Raw genomic sequence first — 19,863 nt, 5'->3', positions numbered from 1 at the left:
AGTAACTTTCTTAATGATACCTATTATTTTAATCTTTGTACAAATATAAGTAGTCAGAGAGAAAGGGGAAAATAAAGGATCACAAAAAACATGAATGAGAAATAGTGACAGGAAGAAGGAAATGTTTAATTATTCCAGAAGTAAAGGCATCTTCAACTTTAATTTCCATAACAAAAAGGAAAATATCCAAAGAAAAGGTAGTTTCAAATTTAAAGATGAAAAGGATAAAAGAATACCACAGAAGAATACTAATTAGCAGAGTACTCAGCAAGTTATGAAAACTCATATCTAGTCAAAGTTTCAATCCTAAAAACAAACCCAAAAGAAGTTAGGAAATTTTCAAGCTTATGGATAGGGCAACATATTTATCTGTGAAAACACAGTGAAAGCTAGAGGAATAATGAAAAATAAGAGAAGACTCATAGGGGAACCAGTAGAAATATTTGCTGTCAAATCATCTTCCTGGATATTAAAAAGGAATACACATACATTAGAAATGAAGAGATTGACAAGCACTGACTCATAGGACAGAAGTAGTAGAAGAGATAAAGTTTAACAGAAATAAAGAACCAACATATACTTAAGAAACTCTATGCAGCTTCTAAATTCTCCTAAAAAAGCATTCCTAATCAGTGTTAAATGAGAGAAAAAGTTGATGTAGCGTAAGAACTAGAATTATGAACTGCTGCAAGAATTTCTGATCTTTGTAAAAGATAAAGGATATGAGAAGGTAACCGAAAACAACTAAAGAGAATTAACTGGAAACACATCTATCCCCATCTCCAAAATAAAATAAAACCCCCTTTTCAGATTCAGTATTTGCTACTACCTTTAGGTTGTATTTTGTTTGGGGAGATGCACACAACGATGCAGTGCACACAGCACGGGGCCATGTATACTCTACCTGTCTTTGGTGAGTTTTTGTTCGCCGATGGAGATGAAGGAATCGGTCACAGTCTGTGCACAAATTCCCACAGACATTACATAAAATGATTGCGGCAGTTTCACCATCATCATGGTTGTCACACATTGGCTGAGAGAAAAAAAAAGGAAATAATTCCTCTGTTAAGTCCTTCACTTCCTTTCAGCATCTGTTTTTATTCTCCCCATAGTCACACAAACCACACTTCCCCTCCAGTTTATAAAGGTGGATAGAGCTTTTTTGGACTATTAATGCTATCTTTAAAATAATCAACAATTTCAACAATTATTCCTTGACACAAACCCCCTCAATTTATGACATCAATTTTTCTGATATTCTTCATCTCATATTTTGTGTGATGCAGAAAAAATGTGTTTTTCAACAATAAAGCCGAGACATTGCTTTCAGCTAATCTGAGAAGAGGTTTATGTGGTAACAACGGGTTATGGGCATGTTAACAGGAAAGTTCAGAGATATGAGTACTCAGGTCGGTCAACAGGCATGATATTTACCCTTCATTACTTTAATATGGTATGTTTACTCTTTTCAAACATCTAAACAAAGCTGTAGGTCATCCATACCTCAGAGACAGTATGGATGAAGTAACAAACTTCAAAATCCATCATAAAATTAAGTTGCTCTACTGAATTTATTTTTTTTTTTAAATTCCACAGTGATCTGTTTTACAATTCAAAATATCCACATTACCCACAAACAGATTTCAATAACTGATTTTGACTATGCACTTGTCTGAGAACAAGTTTTATTGTAATACCAGAACACATGATTTCCATGATACCCTAATGCAACTTAGAGTTCTTTGAAAGCAATTCTGGTAGGGAGACATAGAGCTCACCGCAACATTTGAATATCCTGATTTGAAACAGTAATGGGGAACTTCAGGCTGGATTCAGCAGCTTGAATACCTGCTTGACAATGTCTTGGCTGCTCCTCTGACATCTCCAAGACCCTTGACTTTCTTAATCAACTCAGAACCCTCTGTGTTTGCTTCCTTCTTAGCAGACTTTTATTCCTTGCAGCTGCAGCTCTATGCCTCCTGTATATGTATATGCATATGTATATGCCTTCTGTTTCTACCTACACTAAACTGCTTTGGATGCTTCTTTGCTCTAACTATGCTTGGCTGCTATTGCACACTCTTCCCTTGCTTCACACAGGGATACATCTAACCAAGATATACAAGAAACCAGCTTCATTACTGTGCTCTTTCTAAAATGGTATTAAAAAATCACAAGCCTTTTTGTTACATGAAAACTACAGGCATTTTGTCAACTGAAAAGTAAGGACAGAATCGTATTCTGTAACAAATTTATAAATGTTCTGAGTCAATGGTAGTTTTACTAAATCCAGTTAGGAGTTTCTCACTGGGGTAGTAATTCTCTAGTGAGATGCAGAAAACGAAGCTAAATTACAGAGAAGTAGTTACTGAGCAACACGAAATAACTGATTTTATGTCATGATAGGGATTAAGAGAAAGAAAAAGCTCTGATAAGAGGGTGCTGTACAAACTGAGTCAATCTACTTAAAAACTCATCCCACAGGTCTTAGGAAGGTCTTGTTTCATCCTGAATACTGGTAGAATTGCAACATTACTGCTTCAACCTGGAATTTCTGTTTTCTGAGCAGTGCTTATCTAGAACACAAATACTTCAAGCATGTATATACAATCCCCACTGGTTTGGAAGAAAAGGGAGAACGGCCAAGTCTACCCTTCTCTACCATTAGTCTAAATTCTTTGATGAGTGAATAACTCAAAATAAACAAAACCATATGATTTTCAGTCTCACCATTTGTTTCTGTTGCCCGTCCTTTCCCATCCATCTTCCTGAGGATAATCTATCAACATGATCCTGATCAAGTACACAGAGGGATGCTAAGGCCAGCCACAGCTATTGAAAGGCAAGGTAAAATAAATGTCTTAGACATATTAAAGTCAAATTAAAATCAAACAAAATACTGAAGAGATAAACTTTCTCAGATATTACCATTACCTACACACTATTTTTGTTAGCTGAAGCCTGCTCATACAACGCAAGTTTATTTTCCAAAAGAAGTCAGGAACACAATAAAACTTATTTAAGTTTTATTTAAGGAACTACCTTGATTCTTTCAGCTATGACACTTATACAGTAGTCAGCACATAAGAAAGAAGTGGAGAAAGATCAAGCACATTATGAAGAAATATGACAATTACAGACTTGCACATTGCTCCCAAACATTGCAGGCTTTGGGGAAGAAGAAATTCAAGGACACAGACTAATAAAAATAAAATCAACCCCAGATACAGCCACCCAAAAACTTCAGCTCAGTGAGACTGGTTTCCCTGTTCCCACCTCACTGCAAAGGGCAATTGACATTACCTAGAAAAGAGTTCTGAGCTAACTAGTCAAAGGAAGCTTATCTTGCTTCTCCACTGACTACAGTGAAATCCTGAACAGATGAGCTACACAAGGATAATCTGCCAGTACAAACAAAACTGAAAGGCACTTGATAGCTGCCTTTTGGAACAATCTTTAATCAAACATTTGATTTGAATAAAATTGGTTTTTGTTGAGTAACATTACTGGACTCTCTCCCAAAACCCCCTATCTCCATGACAGAACTACATTCAGTCACAGGAGCAGCTGGGCTGACATTCAGGGCTCCTCCAAGACCTGATTAAACTAACACAATGACAGCAGAAGCCAGTGGTAGTCTGAGACAGTGACCTCCAGAAAGCAGAGACTATATGATTAACAAAAATGATGAAAGGAACAATTGGTACAGCCTTTTAAGATGGAAAACAAAGGGACTGTCAAATGCTTGAAACCACCACAAACTTTTTTTACTTTTACATGTGATTATTAAGCTTGAGAAGCTAAAATCTGTACTCCCTATGACCACAGGATTGCCATAATTTACAAATACGTTTTTCATGGTATTTTAAGAAATCTGTTAAGGTTAAAGTAGTCCTTAGTTTCTATAAAGGGTTCATGGACAAAGTAAAGATGAATAAAAGAAAACCACCAGGTTACACCATGTGAGTAATATAGGGCTCAGCAAATATTTTTTGAGACAAACACAAGTGAAGCTTAGCTTAATTGTCCTAGAGAACATCTGTTAGTGTGTTTTCATTATAGCCTTGAGATGTGCCAGCTGATTACCTAGAAGTCAAACCACTTACAATAATTGCTTGGAGAGCTGAAAGAAGACAGCTGATACATATTGTGCAATTTTCCACACACATAATCTCAGATTTAGTGTAAAGGCAAGTGTGACAAACTTCAAGCAGAATTATTGAAAAAATTAACTCCCAAACATGTACGACATCACACTTATTCTTCATTGTTTCTGAGATTCCCAAGATACACATTTAATTCAAATTCAGTTTTGACTTGAGTGTTTCTGACATATAAGAAGGTTTTTGAATGGGCTCCTACTGCACATTTACAATGAACTAATGTTAAATTTGGTGAAGTTCTTACTCTGGTTGTTGCAATGCACCTCACAGGTGATCTGTACTCTTCTTCCATTTTGGTCAGAGCTATGATGGTTTCAGCAATAGCATTCTTTGTCACACGTGACCAAGCTTCTGAGAGATGACCCTGGTAAAGAGGAAACTCAATTTATTACAGCTTTCATTAATATTAAGAGCAACTAAAACTGCAATTAGAACTGCTATAAAACATTAGGTTAGTATCTCAAGTTATAACAGAAAAAAGAGGAAATCAGGGATGACTTTGATAAATTAGGTGTTTTCATGTTGTGAGGTGCCTCAGGGAGGCAAAGAGTTAGTTTCAGATAAGCTTTGTTAAAGGAGAGGCACGGCTGTAAGCCATGTGTGTGAATTTTGACCCCCTGTGTTGGGGGATGGGCATGTGAGCCCTGGATGAAGTTGTCCCACCCCAAACCCCTTGTGAAGGGCAGCCCAAGAGTTCTGATGGGGTTTGAGTCCCTGGGGGTTTCTCCCTTCGTGTGTTTCTAGTGGTTCCTGACCCTGAACTCCACCCTCAACGGTGTAGACCCTCAAGAGTTCTGTCCCTCAACAATCCCTGCTCGGCCTTTGTTTGGGGCTCTCTGTTCTGGATCTGAGTTTGTTCCCATGCTGAATAAATGGTTTCATGAATGGGAGCCTGTCTTGTTGGTGTTCCATGCTGGTCCCCAGAACCCTGCAGCTTCCCTGGACGAGATCCTGAAGTTGCGGACTACAACATTTCCACAGAATTGTTTTGTTGGAAAAGATCTTCAAGATAATCTAGTTCCAACAACCTTGCCATGGCTAGGGACACCTTCCACTAAGACCAAGTTCCTCAAAGTCCCATCCAACCTGGCCTTGATTTTCAAATCAGACAAATCTGGCAAAAATTAGTCCTCAAATACTGAGGTGACTTATTGAGGTTGTCTCAGAGCAACTGCTAGAACAGGACTAGGTAGAGGTTGTATGGTTTGAAGAATGGAAAGTCCTTTTCCTGAAATGTCCTCCACCCCTTCTATAGAAAGAAAGATGAAGAGCTGAAGCACAGGTAAGTGACCGTGACCAGCACACAGATCACAGTGGGTTCCTAGAAAAATTAGCTTCATGTGCCTAGCACAGTATCCTGAATAGACTCCACAGTTTCTGTATTAGAAAGAAATAAAGAGGAGTACACAGCAAACATCAGAACCACAGCATATTTTCCAATCTTTGGCATTCTGAGCTTATGGCACTGACTCACACCCTCAAGTTCCTGATTCAGAGGCTGCTGCATCCTTCAACTCTTAATGTCAACTCTAAAGTTCTACACTTCATGCTGAAGGTGACACATAATTGAAATTCACTGGACTCTAAAAAGATAGCTATAGTGACTAACTCAGATCCAGGTACCTACACTTTGCAAATGGTGACAAAGTTATGTGAAAGGAATCACATTTGTAACACTTACGAAGAGGATAGTTAGACAGATTCCACCCTGCTGGTAATTACCAGGTCTAGAAAGCCTTATAAAAAAACTTTTCCAACATAGACAGACTTTAATTCTAACTCTTATCAATTGTGAGATTCTAAAATCTTGTAGTCAGAATCAACAGTAGCAATTGCAGAGAACTCCCATCCAGCTTCAGCAACTTTGAGAAGGAACCTCCTTAATCTAAGCACAGTGAATGGGTTAGAAAATAGTACACCCATCCTGATGATACTGAGAAACCTTTCAAAGGGTATTCACAGAGGAAAACCTGGGTCATTTACAACATCTCACTGAAACAGGTGCAGAATTAAGGAAAAGAAAAACAATCTCCCAACTAAACTCCTTTCCCACAAACATACACAAAACCATTTTTTCTTTTGCCAGTATTGTTTCTGAGAAATAGCTGATTCACTTTTCATCAATTTTTCTGCCAAAAAAAATTGTCTGTTGCAGAACTATGGAAAATTTAAGCCCAGATAAATGAAGTAGTAAGTAACTGTAAGTGCAGATTTCAGTGACTGAAAGAAGTCAATTTCAACCAGAACATCCATACAGTAAGTCTACATACAGTTACATGAAAACAATTCTATTATTTTACTTCACAGATAAGTTTTACTTTTCAATTGAAGTTCTGAGTGCTCAAGATTTAAAAATTAAACTTTAAATGTAATAATATTAGAAAATGACTCACAATTATTGTTTACCTCTTAAATTTCTAGTAAAAGCAACTTATTAAAAAGCTTATTTCAAAACTGGATTTCTGTTTAGCAGAATCAGAACTCAGTTGCTACTGCTCTTAACTCTAGACTGTACAGAAAATTGTAGGGCTTTTTACTTGAGACCAATTCACATTTAATAGCTCAATCTGATACTAACAAAAATAATAAAAAATGTACTTTTCATTATCAGAAATATTTTAATATCCTCCACATTTAAAGGATAGAAACTCACTGCTGCCATGTCTTTAATGAGTTTAATGATGATCTCTGAAATCTGTGTAGGTGTTGACCCCTTCATCCACCAATGACTTTCACCTCGCCGAATATAGCTACAAAGGATAAATATAAGAGATTAAACAAACTCAAACAATTAGTATTTGTCAAAATCCAGCACAAATAAATAGTGTACATACTCAGCATACAGTAGGTCGCAGTTACACATTTTTAAACAAACCTGGAATTGAAGATCATTGGAAGTGTGACTGTAGTAACTCCTTTGCCTGCAGTAGTGCCAGCTGTCCCTGTGATAGTAGTTCCTTTGGCTTTTAGCTGTACAGTGAGAGCTTTGGCAATGCATCCCAAAAACATGTCCAAGATACCTAGTTTGTTCCAATCTCCTTTTTCTGTTGAATGGATTATGTCACTTATATCTGCTGGTGGAAGAGACTTCACCCCTATAATACTTGCCAGGCGACTGGGAGTTACCTCTGGCAAAACACGTCTCAGTAATGATGTTACCTGGAGAAAAAAAAAAAATAAGAACACTGACAATTCTTACCAAGGCACCTGGAGTTTTCAAGCAAAATCAAATGAAGTCCTCCACAAGTTATTTCAGCTAGAAGGACTCAATCTATTTGCTGTAATTAATTGCTCCTGTAAGAAATCCTGCCGAATTTCTATCTTACAATGAAGTGTTTATTCATACAAGCAGCGAGACAAGGCCAAAGAGTCTAAAATTGATCTCACTCAAACAATACTTAGTCTTCACATAGTAACAAAATTATGCTTGGTACTGGACTTAGGATAACAGTGATACAGATGTTTGTACAACTCTGATTTGCATGGTACAGATATGTCACCTACTTCACACGCATTATTGAGATATCAAACTGAGCTAGAAGTGTTAAGAGACACTTGCCTGAGGTACTGAGAATTATAATACTCCTTCCAACTCCTTTGTTTTTTATCTTTTGATAGTCTAACTGGAATTTTTTACTGTGCCAATAGCTCTGGACCCAACAAGAGCTGTCTTGAAATGGCATAACCTTACCAACTAGTGAAGCTGAGGTTGAAATTGCAGATATCATGCAAAGTTTGATCCAAATCAGCATGAAAGTGTAAGGACTTAACATTCCATATATAATTTTGCAAGCCCTTAATAGTCTCATGAAAAGCTATTGCAAATCTGCAATGTATCACAATTACTAAGTATCTGCCTCCAGGCAAGTTGAGATGTGAGATCTTAACAGTTCAAAAATTATAAAAGGAAGAATAAAGAATATGAGACATAAAAACTTTTGCTACAGAAACTTAAAATCCACTTGAGGAAGACACAGCACCTAGCAACAAAACACTGCATTAACTGTACTAATGCAAATATTTTATACACTTATATATTATTGATGTTATTAAATATATAAGTGTCTATATATTACGTGCATATAACTATATATACACTCAAACATTCAAATCCAGAAATTCAGAAAGAAATAGACAGTATAACTCAAAACTTAAAAAAGAGTAGAAAGCACCTGTCTAGTTCCACAGTACTCTGCTTAGAGCCCGAGTGTAAGACACAGATGCTGAGGACTCATGCCAGATCCGTAACAGACTCTGGTAATTAAAAACCTCTCATCTTGCCTGCACAGGCTACATGGGCATTACAAACACATAATATGAAATACTGAAAAGCCACTGTTTTTGCTGTGCTGTTCCTCTGACAGATATTTCTACCATGCTCTACTAATTAAAAAACACAAGAACTCTAAAACCTGACACTTCAGCTCCCGAAAGAAATTCTGTATTATTTTCAAGCACATGGTTTTAGGATTCTGAAGACACTTTTCTAGGAATACCAAGACACTGGAGGAGCGGTCAGCACTGACCTGCCTCTGCACCCTGGGAGAAGCGGTGTGCAGCAGGGAGAAGAGGTCCTGGAGCAGAGTGAGCTGCTGGGCCAGATACTGGCGGCCCACATTGGAGCCGCTGAGTGCCAGGACCATGGAGAGCAGCTCGAAGCAGTAGGCGTCCGAGGAGGCATCCTCGTCGCTGGGCTGCGAGTTGGCGTTCTCCTTGCTGGAGATGGCGTGCTCCCACTCCTCGCGGACGCGCGTCGCCTCCATCCGTATGGCCTGCACGATGTGGGCACACACCTGCCCAAACAGAAGCCAAACAATAGCGCTTAAAAACCTTTAGCAAGTGAAAAATGTTGTAGTTTAGGTACCTTTACAAGTATGGCTAAAATAGGAAACCTGTGAAATTTGGCCTGTACTTAAATTATTTTTTAGCATAAATTCAAATGAAGAATAAAATTCTGAATTTGCTCATCTTTTTTCTGGAAAATTTAATTGAAATAACTTTTTATTTTATTTCAGATCCTGCTTTTTAAGTTACTTTTTACTAAAGTAACTGAAGTGGCTAAAAAAACCACTCTACATAAAGCCCCTAATAAATTCATTTGCTTAACACACACAAAAAGCAAAGACTATTAAAATAGCCTCTTGTTCAGTTCAATAATCAGAAAGCGTAAAAAATTTTAGAAACAACAGGATGGTAAAAAGCATTTTTAGGAGACTACTATGTTTGCTAAGATGAGTGACAGAAGTGTAGATTCTGCTTAATTTATGAAACAAAAAAAAATTCAAAATTAATCAACAGCTCTATTACTGTGAAAACATTCATAGCAATATTCATTGCAAATAAGCCTATTTATTACAAGACACCAATATTTAATCCTCAAAAAATTTCAAAAGGAACAAACCTGTTTCTGCAAATTTGTCAGTTTGCTCCGGCTGAATATGATCCCTACCATGTGCTCCTTCAGGTCTGCATCTGATGTTGCCTTCATAAAAAGCATATTTAGTATTAGATCAGAAATTTTAAGAACACTTCCAAATTACTGTAGCAATTAACATGGAATGTATCAACAAACTGTGTTTTATAAGTTGGCAGCTTTCTTTACAGAAAGATATATAGCAAGATCAATTTAACCATGCTCAATAAGTAACTCTTCAATGTATTAACTTTCTCTTTATAAGAGGAATTTAAGCATCAAATGAAATAATAGGCAAAACAAATGGAGTGCAGTTTCTTCACACTTTTTCTCCACATATTAACAGAGCCTCTCTTGAGGCAAAAGATGATAGCCAGGACTTTCAGGTTGACAATTACTCCAGATGTTAAGTACTTCTGTAATTGTAAGCATCAATTGTATCACCATTACTATGGTGTTTCCATTAAATGTGTATGCCTCAGTTATAATTTACTTTAAAAAAAGACACTATGGTTTACTATTAAAAATACACTATGATATTTTAAAAACAAGCAATTGTGACATTTTACTTCTGTTTTGATCTAAAAATTATGCAGCTTAAGAAACAGAACAAATACTGAAAATCCTGGATCATGTTTTCCAGCAAAGTATTATTGATAGAATACAAATAAATACATTGTGTACTTTTTCTTCTCCTTCTGGTGACGACAGCAGTGCTTTTTCTTCTTGTTCTGGGGTTGGCTCAGCATCTCCAGAGATAAGCTTCCCAAATACCTGGAAGAAAGACAATTATAATCAGTGTATTTCAAAGATAAACTTGTGCAGATGTGACATTTTCCATTAAAACAAACACTTAAAGTATACAACTCACAGTAACTTTTGCTGTATAACACATCATCCAACACCCACCTGGGATGTTATAAGTCGGAATACCCGCAGTGTTTCAGATTCACAGTTTCTTTGTTGAGCCACACTTGCAGAAATCTGGCCTGCTATTTTAATGCTTTCACCATCCTTCCATCCAAGAATTTTCACTTGTCGAACTCTCAGGGTGTTCTCTGGACCCTTCAATTCAATTTTGATGATGTGATTATCACCCCCAGGAAGTTCACTTGTTACCCAGCCAATATGTCTTGAGTCCAAGTCTACCTATTAAAGAGGAATATAAAGTTGGAAACTGACATTACATCAAACAAAAAGTCACCTATCATCATACATCACTGTAACAAATACTGCTTTTGTAATGAAAATCTCAACCTGAACAATAAGACTTGTGTTTTATTGTAAGCATATTCAACCTCCTGAGTTCAAATTAAAAAGTGACATATAGCCATTTCTGTTTTATCACTAAAGCTGATTAGAAATAGTGGCCTACCTATCTCTTTTATCCTCAAAGCATATGTTCATATATATTAAAAAAACAACTCTTAAAGCTAATATTTGGTCATTGCTTTTATGAAAAAAGAAAAAAACAGCCTCTATAATTTAACTGAAAATATAACATACAATTATTATCAGATACATTATTTCAGCTCTATTCACACAAACTCCTGCTAAAGAAATTGTTTTTCTGTGGAAGTAAGGATTTGCTACCCTTACCAAGACATGCAGGACTTAACTGTAAATAAGGGAGATGAAATGTACTAAATTAAGTTTAAAATACATACTGTTTAAAAAAAAAAAAGAGAGAACATAAATAATGCCATATGAAATGATGTATTTCCTATGAAACTGCAATGTCACTACTGGAAACCAATCACTGATAGGGTGCAGTGTCTCACTTCACTACTCAGAGAAAACGAAACCCTGAGCCAAGTGAGCCCTCTATCCTATCTGTGGGTTTATTTATAATCAAGCAAATATTTGTTCTTTCCCATTTCTACATTAATTCTCAGTGTCTGCATTGAACTGTGCTGCAGAAAACAAGGTTTAACTTTTTTTTTAATAATTTTTAACCATGAGACAGGATACAGTATGTGGGTGTGATGGAAGGTAAAAAGCTGTTGGAAAAGTGGCAGAGCAAAGAAGGAGCAAAGCTGAACCAGTCTGTCTGTGTTCTGGAAGTCTTTTTTGGAAACCTTCCACAGCTGAAAGGATAAGTTATCATATAGTAATTAAAACTAAACTAATCTAAGGAACATTTTACATAACCCTGTTCTATTTCAGTAAAAGAGTAAAAGCTTGATCAATAGTCAATATACAAAACTGAATTCTGTCATTAATAACACATTATTTTCCAAGGCTTATTATGATGTCTGGTATTTGTTGAGTAAATTATCTACTGTAAGAAATGGAACCTATGTGCTCAGAAAAATCTTTGGTACATGCACAAAAAATGACAGCAATTTTTCTATGTCAACTGTTAAAATGTTTACCTGCTTTATTCTGCAGAGATCTTCTACTGCCTTGCCAGTTAGGAAGGTCATGGAAGTCACTTTGTTCTGCAACAAACAACAAAATAAGAACAAAACACTTCAACTGAGACAGTTCTGACTACTTCTTCAGTATAAAGAGAATACATATGTAGAAGAGAAAAACTCTTTCACTGCAAAAAAAACAAAACCCTGTGATCTAATGCAAGGACAAAGAATTCCAAAATAGAGCTCTGTAACAGTCTGTTCACTGTATTAAAAGCTGTAGTTGAAATACAGATATATATAGATATATATATATATAACATTACTTTACAAATCTATAAAAAAGACTGAAGAAAGGCTAGAAAATTTGGATTTTCTGACAGTTCCTTATTTCAATGCTTCTGCAGCAACCATGAGCAAAGAAAGTAAAATAATTTAAAAATATTTTTTATTATAAAATAAATACTTATTATTTTTAAGTATTAATTTTATTATTATAATCAATTTATTATTTTGTAAGTAAAATAATTATTACAGTTATGAAACTTAAAATAATTGACTGAAAATGCATCTGAAATAGAATATAGAACATGCCATAAGAATTCAGTTTCCCAGTTGCAGCTGTATGCAACTGCAAATTCAGACTGTTCTGAACATAACAGTTCCTGCTTTCTACATCACAGGACTTGGAAACTTTACTTTGAAATGTGAACTTCTGAATAAGAATTACCAATTGACAAAGAAAACAGCGCTTCTTGATTTATAAACACATACAGCTTAGATAATGCACCTTCAATGAGAGACAGTTTTATTTCCCTCTTACCCCAAGATCTCTGGAATTGTCTACATGAACACAAACGTAACGTGCATTGATTCCTTTTACACAGTTAATTGTGATGTTTTTAGTTTTGTTTTTGTCCTCATCTCCTGACTCCCAGAACGTTTCTGTAGACCCATCTGTTAAACTACCAATCATGGCAGGTCGGCTTGATGTTTTAATGTCAACAATGCTGGTCAGGTCTTTCAGACAAACTACTATACACAGTTCCTGTGAAAACAAATGGAAATCTTTTAAATACTTGAGAGTAAGCCCAAATACAGGCATGATTTACAATTTTTAAAACCACACAGACATTCCTGTTTTGACAAATGTACTCTCCAAGAAATTTGTCCTTTATTGATTCTAATAATTCAGTCCTTTAAACCAAAGGAAATATTAATATAGCTAAGAGTCGGATATATTAGCAAAGGCCTAAATATATTAGTACATGGAAGAAAACACTTCAAAGTATTACACAGAAGTATTAATTCATGCTCCTTGGAATAACAGAAAGAAAAATATATAAGCAAAGAAGAATTGGAAGTACATAATACTTAAAAAGACCCTCCCCAAAAACTTTGCTTGAAAACCAGCACTTAAAAGCACTGCTCCAAAATTTAGTTTTGAGTGATATACAGGCTAAGAGTCAATATTTGAACATAAAGCTAAATATGAGAGCCTAAATAGCAGGGATAAGATCCCTGACTGAGATATGTTCACAGAAGTATGACATTGCAATATGGAATCCTTTAATTTAAAGAGAATCATCATTGGAAGTACAGACTGTTCATGAATGATCTCTTCTTCTGAGACAGAGTTGTAATACTTGCCTGATTCATGACTTCAAAACCAGACTGAACGCTGATACTAAAACTCTCTTCACTATCTCCATCATCAGATTTAGACAAAATATTGTTGATATGATGAAAAACATTGCTCTGGTGCAGGAACTGGTGATCAGATTGTTTGAATTTAAGACTCCAGCACCTGAAAACACATTTAGTTGACTTTGAAATTTTTAATGTTGGCAAAAGATGTAACTTACCCATGAAACTATTAATTACATTTTTGCTTCTCAAAGTATTTTCTATAAACATTTAACTTCAAATTTTGCAGGATCTCAAGTGTTTCTAGTGTATCATTTTGAGGAAAGCAAGAATAAACTTTTCTTAGAATTCTAATAGTAAATGCAACCATTATTATTAATTTTGTGTCTGAGACAAACACATGGAAAAAAATCTCAAAGATTAAAGATACTATGCAGGTGACAGACTTCTGAGCAAAGGGCAGTACACGCAGATCCTACTGTATTGTTCTGCAAGATGTTTTCTTTTTCATAGTAAACACAGTATAGAATTCAAAACAAAGTATATTCCGCTCTATGAAGTCTTTTATACTATTATTTCTATGTATAAACACATAAATGTCTTCTATATATCTCTTCCCCAGTGGTAAGGATAGATGTGTTCCTTCTCAGACAAAGTTTTCAAGCATCCTATCTACATTGCAAAATCATTTAACCTGTAACTCTACAGTATTTACAGCCTTTTCAAGAATTTTCTTGGTTTGTGCTTACCTTAAGGCCATTTGCTGTAACGCACTACCACTGGGAAGAGACATCATAAGATCAGAGATTGTCTGAAGAAGGCGATGGAAAGTGTGGGGTAACGGGTGAGCAGCTTCCCCAGCAATGACTATATCTGACAGAGGGTGTTCACACACTCGCGTGTCTTTCTCCTACACAGCAAAGCAATTTGTGCCTTATTAACAGACTTTCTGAGACAAAAGATTATGTAAACAAAACAAATTTCTGCTATTTGCTTTAAGAGTAACTGCAACAATCTTAAAATGAATGTGAAGCTGATGCAGTTCCTGACAGAGAATTTTTACAGTAAGTTACACATGAACCTCAAACAGGGAATTTGGGAAGTGTATTGTATACTGCCACATATTTCTCTTGATTTCAAGATGTGAAACATTACACTGCAATAATTTGAAAACAAAGAAACAAACCAGAAAGAAATAACATATTCCAGCAGCTGGAACCAATTTTATCTGAGCAGCAAAATCCAGCCATAGCAAACTTGATAACTAAGATAATCTTATCAGTTGCTGTATTTAATTAGAGCTGTGAAAATAATAAATCTTAGTTAAGGTGTGTCAGTATCAGAAAAGCAGTGTATCAGGTTACACTGCTGAACAGACTGAATCCAGAAAAACTAATTTCAAAACTGGATTAGATTTGAAGTGATAAAGATTATCCTGACCTATTGGCAGCACTAGCATGATTTTCTTTGAACAATTCATTGTGGACATGATAATGTTTTAAATCAGAGCTAAATCTAGAATAGGGTGTATGAAGATATCTTTTGAAAGTCTGATATATAAGACTACACCATTTTGCATGCTACATTTTCAGAACTAGTGAGTTTTTTGAAATCACTAAATTAAGTATACTTAGTGCACATATTATTTATTTTTATATATACACATACACAGCACTATGTAAATTAATTATGTATTTTTATAATCAACTATGGACTTTTCCTATAACACTGGAAGACACAGTAAACCCAAAGTTTCTTTAAAAAATATTTTCTCTCTCATCGCAGGGCAAAGGAGGAATAAAAAGCAAATGGTTATTTTTTTAAAATACAATGTACTTGTGCTTTTTTTGCATTCTTATTTCCCATGAATACTAAAAAATTATGCTTTAGAAGACCACATGATTCATCAGTACATAGAAAGTGATGATTCAGACAAAAAATTAATATATGTCTACAAAATTAATTCAACTACAATTTCAGTTTGTTTAGTTTAAGTTTTTGTTTCACAGAGGAGAATCGAGGAATTTTTTTTTCACGTGGAAGTATTTCTAATTTGCCTACAAAATAAGGAGAACCTCACTTACTTGTTCTGCATTTTCTTTATTTGATTTATTTTCTTCATCCTCTTCTTCTTCAGGCTCTACAGGTGCAGGAGTCAGGGAAGCCACAAAATGCCATAAGATATCATGAAGAGAAGTTGTTTGAATGACATTACAAAGAAGCCAGTTGAAGGCCTAAAACAAATTACATACAACCAGTCACCAACTGGTTAAACAAACCTGGAGTAAAATTATTTCCTAAACCATACATGTAAGGAGGCATCATCTGGACAGGAAAATAAAATGTCAAGGTAAGATGTTACTGCTCTGTAGCTAAAACAGTTTATTAAAATGACACCTACATTGCAGGGAACATAGCATAATCTTAGAATAATTCCAAGACACAATTTACGATCACCTTATTTTAATCATACAAAAACCATCAGTATGTGAATACCTCCATGGCAAAGACTCGACAAGCAGATTTCCGTAAGGCTTGTTTCATTGCTATTTCAAGTCCTTCCAGATCATGATGCTGGATTACAAATGCCAATACTGGCCACTGGAAATTTCTCTCTCCTTTGGAAAGAGAGCTGTGGGCGGAGATTAACCGAGAAAGTTCAGGAGATGGATGTCTCAGGAGAGAGGACCCCACTTCTATTCAAAAGCATAAAAATATGCATACATTAGATTCCTTGTGCATTTCAATTTTATAGCCACAGTAAAAATGAAAAGCAATAAAGCACTTTTAGATTTTTTTTTTTCTGAGAGAAACTGCATTAAAAAAGCAATATGGAATAATGATGCTTCAACTGAGAAAGAAAATACCACCCTCACTTTTAAATCAGGCACAGAAGATACACGACAAATTTTAGAATTACAGTAAATCCTAATCCAATTTTAGGCTAATTATGTGCCCATTACCAAACACCTAATGATTACTATTATTTTGTTTTAGAACTATGAAGTCACTATATTTATTTATAAAAAGACATATTTGTCTACAGTTTCCAAGAAGAAGTGCAAATTCTTGAATCATTCTTCCCTGCTTCTGATGTCTGTGCTCTTACCCGCATCTCCACTGTTGACTCGTCTCCTGGGGATTGCCTTTACACGTGCTGGCAAAATGGAGTGCTGTTTGTCATATTCTGATGCAACAACTGAATATGATCTTTGAAAGACTGTGCGCTTTGCAAGATCTGTATCTGTGATTGGACTGGTTTCCAAACTACAAAGAAATCAGGGAAGTAATACACCCATTAAGAAATACATAGAGTATATCTGAATTAGACACCAATAATTAATAAGGGTACATGCATTTCATAATCACAGTGTTACTACTGCATGAAACTTTCCTTATGTACCTAATAACTGTTTAAATGCTGGAAAAGAAGGAGAATGTGTTAGAATTACACATGGTGAAAAAGCATGCAAAGTGCTTTATAAACAAATGTAATGATGAACACGATGAGTTCCAACAATTTAGGTATTTCTTTTAGAGAGCTACAAACATTCAGATCATGCCTAAATTGAAGTTTCAGACCAAACTTCTCCTGCAAATGCATGTGAAAACATCTATGAAGTGAATTTTTAATATGCAAGCCAACTGAAATTTAGAACTTTATGTGAAGTAATAGTTTCTAACATCATTAGCCTTAAACTCAAATTTGAATTGCTACATCTATACCTCTGATATGTTTTACTCCTTACCTTCAGTGGACTTCTTACAGTCTGCAGAAGGACTCCCAGCTTATGCTGCCCCTATAGGCCTCAGGAGACCATGGTGTCCACAGTTTTAATAAAGGAATATACCAATACGATGCACTCTTAAGGAGTTTTGTTAGAAAAGTTCTATTTCTGAAAAGACTACATTATAGATTGTAGTATTCCAATAAACTATTTGTGCAGTCAGTATGAAATACAACAAATTGAAATAAAAACAGATTAAAAGCAAATTTTCATTACATCCTCACTATAGTATGAGGAATCACTGACATCTGAAAACACTGAGCATCTAAGTAGATTCTGGACTATTATTACTAGTAAAAGCCATTTTTCCCCTGGTGAAACTAAAGCTTTTATAACTGCTTGAATTAAATCACAGTAAACTTAACGAGACAAGAAAGTGGCTTAACCTGGCAGAATCCATCTAGCACTCTTGGTACTAGACAGCATTGTCATTTCTTCATTGACATTTTTATGTCCCACACAACAAAGCAGCAACACCTGCTTTGTAAAGTAATGAAATTTCTTCCTGTTCAAACTTCCCTTCAGCATGAAATCCTGAAAGGAGAACAGCTACTTCCTTTCAAAAATGCCCTTAATCTGCACTCCATCAGTTGTGGAAAAGATAGATACACAATCAAAGAAAACCTGCTACATTTTCAGGGAGTTTGCAACAGTTGCAGTCCTTAGATCACTGAACTTGCATCGCTTCTTCAGTTCTGTAGATTCTGGAAAATTTTCTCTATGGGGAAATAAGCAGGCCTAAAGTATAGGCTATAGATAAATTTCCCTATATGGCAAGAGTCCTTATCAGCTGAACAAATTTTTTTTCTATTTGAGTTGTAAACCCAGGATCTTTCCAGAGAGAAGTAACTGGTTTGAAGAACAGTAAAAAAGTTTCAGTTCTGATTTGTATATTCCTTGTGTATTTACAAATTCAAACATACTCCACTGCTAACTGTTGAAAATATACCTGATATGCTATGATTCACCAAAAATTTCCCAAATACAGCTTCATATGCTTTTGGCTTTTATGCTGCCATTTCAGAGAGTGATCTTATACTTCAACTTCTTAACTGCAGCAATGTTTCCTTTTTTTTTTTAATTGGTGTTCTGCTATTGCTTTAATCTTTGTATGTAGTACCTAGAAGTACAAGGAAGTACCTTGGGGGCATAGATTTCATGTTACTCTCTGGCTCTTCAAAGACATTAGGGCTTGCGTCAGGAGTAACAGAGATGTACGGTGCAGGTACTGAAGTTGAGCGCAAGTATCTCATCTCATCCTGAAAGAGGTTGTCATCCTGGTACCCAACAAAATTTTCATGATGATGCCTACACCAAATGAGATTTCTGGATTAGTATTAAAGATTAAAAATTGCTGAAACACACACATACACAAAAGTAATTTGCCAATACACTTCATCAGCCAACGCTATTCACTTATCCTTCACCTATTAAGGCTTTTAAGCTGGTTGTGACTTTAAATGTTCATGGAAGATACAATGGCATTCTCAACCAAGAGGTAGTGGGGAACACCCTTTTCTATCTTTTAGTATTTTCATCAGGTATTTCCAGAACGTATTTTAAGCCCAAATGTCTACTCAACATAAACGTGACACACTGCAGTGAAATTTACTTGGAATTACCAAGTAAGCCCAAGTCTTCTGGTTTCCTTTTTACTATTTTTAACTGTGAAGAGAAAAAAGTAGCACGTATACTAACACACTAAGTTAAACTCCTTGGGAAATTCTGAATTCTTTGGACAGAAACTGAGCTGTTATAAAACACTTAGCATCTGAAAGCTACTTGGGGCAAATTTGACTCTAGGAGAAAATACAATCTAAAAAATGGAACATCATGGATCAAAACAGAGTGAAAAAAAATCATGAAGTACTAGGAAAATGTGTCTTTTTCTATATAAGTTTTAGTTTAGCTTACACATTTTTATCCAACACTCTACATAGATGAGTGTTCAAATCAATATTCACACACTTCCTTTAATTACCTTGCTAATGTCTGTAGATAGAGACATGGCATCTTAATGGGAAAGTCTTCCGAAATTCCTTCTTTGAGACTGGGAAGTTGAGATTGGAATGCTTTTGCAGGGTTATAGCAGAGGATACTGGGCTCAGCAGCACTACTCAGTGACAGTAAATACAGTGCATTGGCTTTAATCACTTGATGAGCTTCCATAGTTGGCAAGGCACGAGGTGTCTTAACTTGCATTGGTTTTCTCCTCGATTGTTTAATCTAGATAAATTTAAATATGGCATAATTAAATTCACCACAGGAAAATCTGACAACCTAGCTCATAATAGCTGCTTAATTCTACCTGCTGTGAAATACCTTTTATGACAAAACACATTACTATTACTTTCCTACCTTTGCAAACATTTAATGAACAGCTGATAGTTTTGCCATTTGCCTAAGGATTAATTTTGCATGCAAACAGTTTCAAGAAGTTTAGCTTAAAACATAAAATTAAATTAGCATTGTTAACATCAATATATTTGCATACT

General features: G+C 35.4%; 1 protein-coding gene across 21 annotated transcripts in view; it reads right to left on the bottom strand.

Moving 5' to 3' along the window:
- MYCBP2 (MYC binding protein 2) overlaps window positions 1-19,863 on the bottom strand; it is a 169,986-nt gene that overhangs the window by 7,695 nt on the left and 142,428 nt on the right. For 19 of the 21 annotated variants that reach the window (XM_033514209.1, XM_015622763.2, XM_015622721.1 and 16 more), the window contains 18 exons: window positions 19,350-19,594; window positions 18,509-18,676; window positions 16,690-16,847; window positions 16,077-16,276; window positions 15,665-15,814; window positions 14,330-14,490; window positions 13,584-13,740; window positions 12,757-12,981; window positions 11,952-12,017; window positions 10,486-10,725; window positions 10,252-10,350; window positions 9,565-9,645; window positions 8,690-8,956; window positions 7,039-7,322; window positions 6,817-6,913; window positions 4,408-4,527; window positions 2,731-2,832; window positions 905-1,033 (listed from right to left, as the gene is read on the bottom strand). In XM_033514209.1, the coding sequence (XP_033370100.1) occupies window positions 905-1,033; window positions 2,731-2,832; window positions 4,408-4,527; window positions 6,817-6,913; window positions 7,039-7,322; window positions 8,690-8,956; window positions 9,565-9,645; window positions 10,252-10,350; window positions 10,486-10,725; window positions 11,952-12,017; window positions 12,757-12,981; window positions 13,584-13,740; window positions 14,330-14,490; window positions 15,665-15,814; window positions 16,077-16,276; window positions 16,690-16,847; window positions 18,509-18,676; window positions 19,350-19,594 (2,949 nt within the window). The remainder of the gene's footprint in view (window positions 1-904; window positions 1,034-2,730; window positions 2,833-4,407; window positions 4,528-6,816; window positions 6,914-7,038; window positions 7,323-8,689; window positions 8,957-9,564; window positions 9,646-10,251; window positions 10,351-10,485; window positions 10,726-11,951; window positions 12,018-12,756; window positions 12,982-13,583; window positions 13,741-14,329; window positions 14,491-15,664; window positions 15,815-16,076; window positions 16,277-16,689; window positions 16,848-18,508; window positions 18,677-19,349; window positions 19,595-19,863) is intronic. The other 2 variants (XM_033514187.1, XM_015622789.1) reach the window with 1 other exon arrangement.

This window comes from Parus major, chromosome 1, assembly GCF_001522545.3.
Source record: "Parus major isolate Abel chromosome 1, Parus_major1.1, whole genome shotgun sequence".
Taxonomy (NCBI): domain Eukaryota; kingdom Metazoa; phylum Chordata; class Aves; order Passeriformes; family Paridae; genus Parus; species Parus major.
This window is presented reverse-complemented; position numbering and strand designations above follow the sequence as displayed.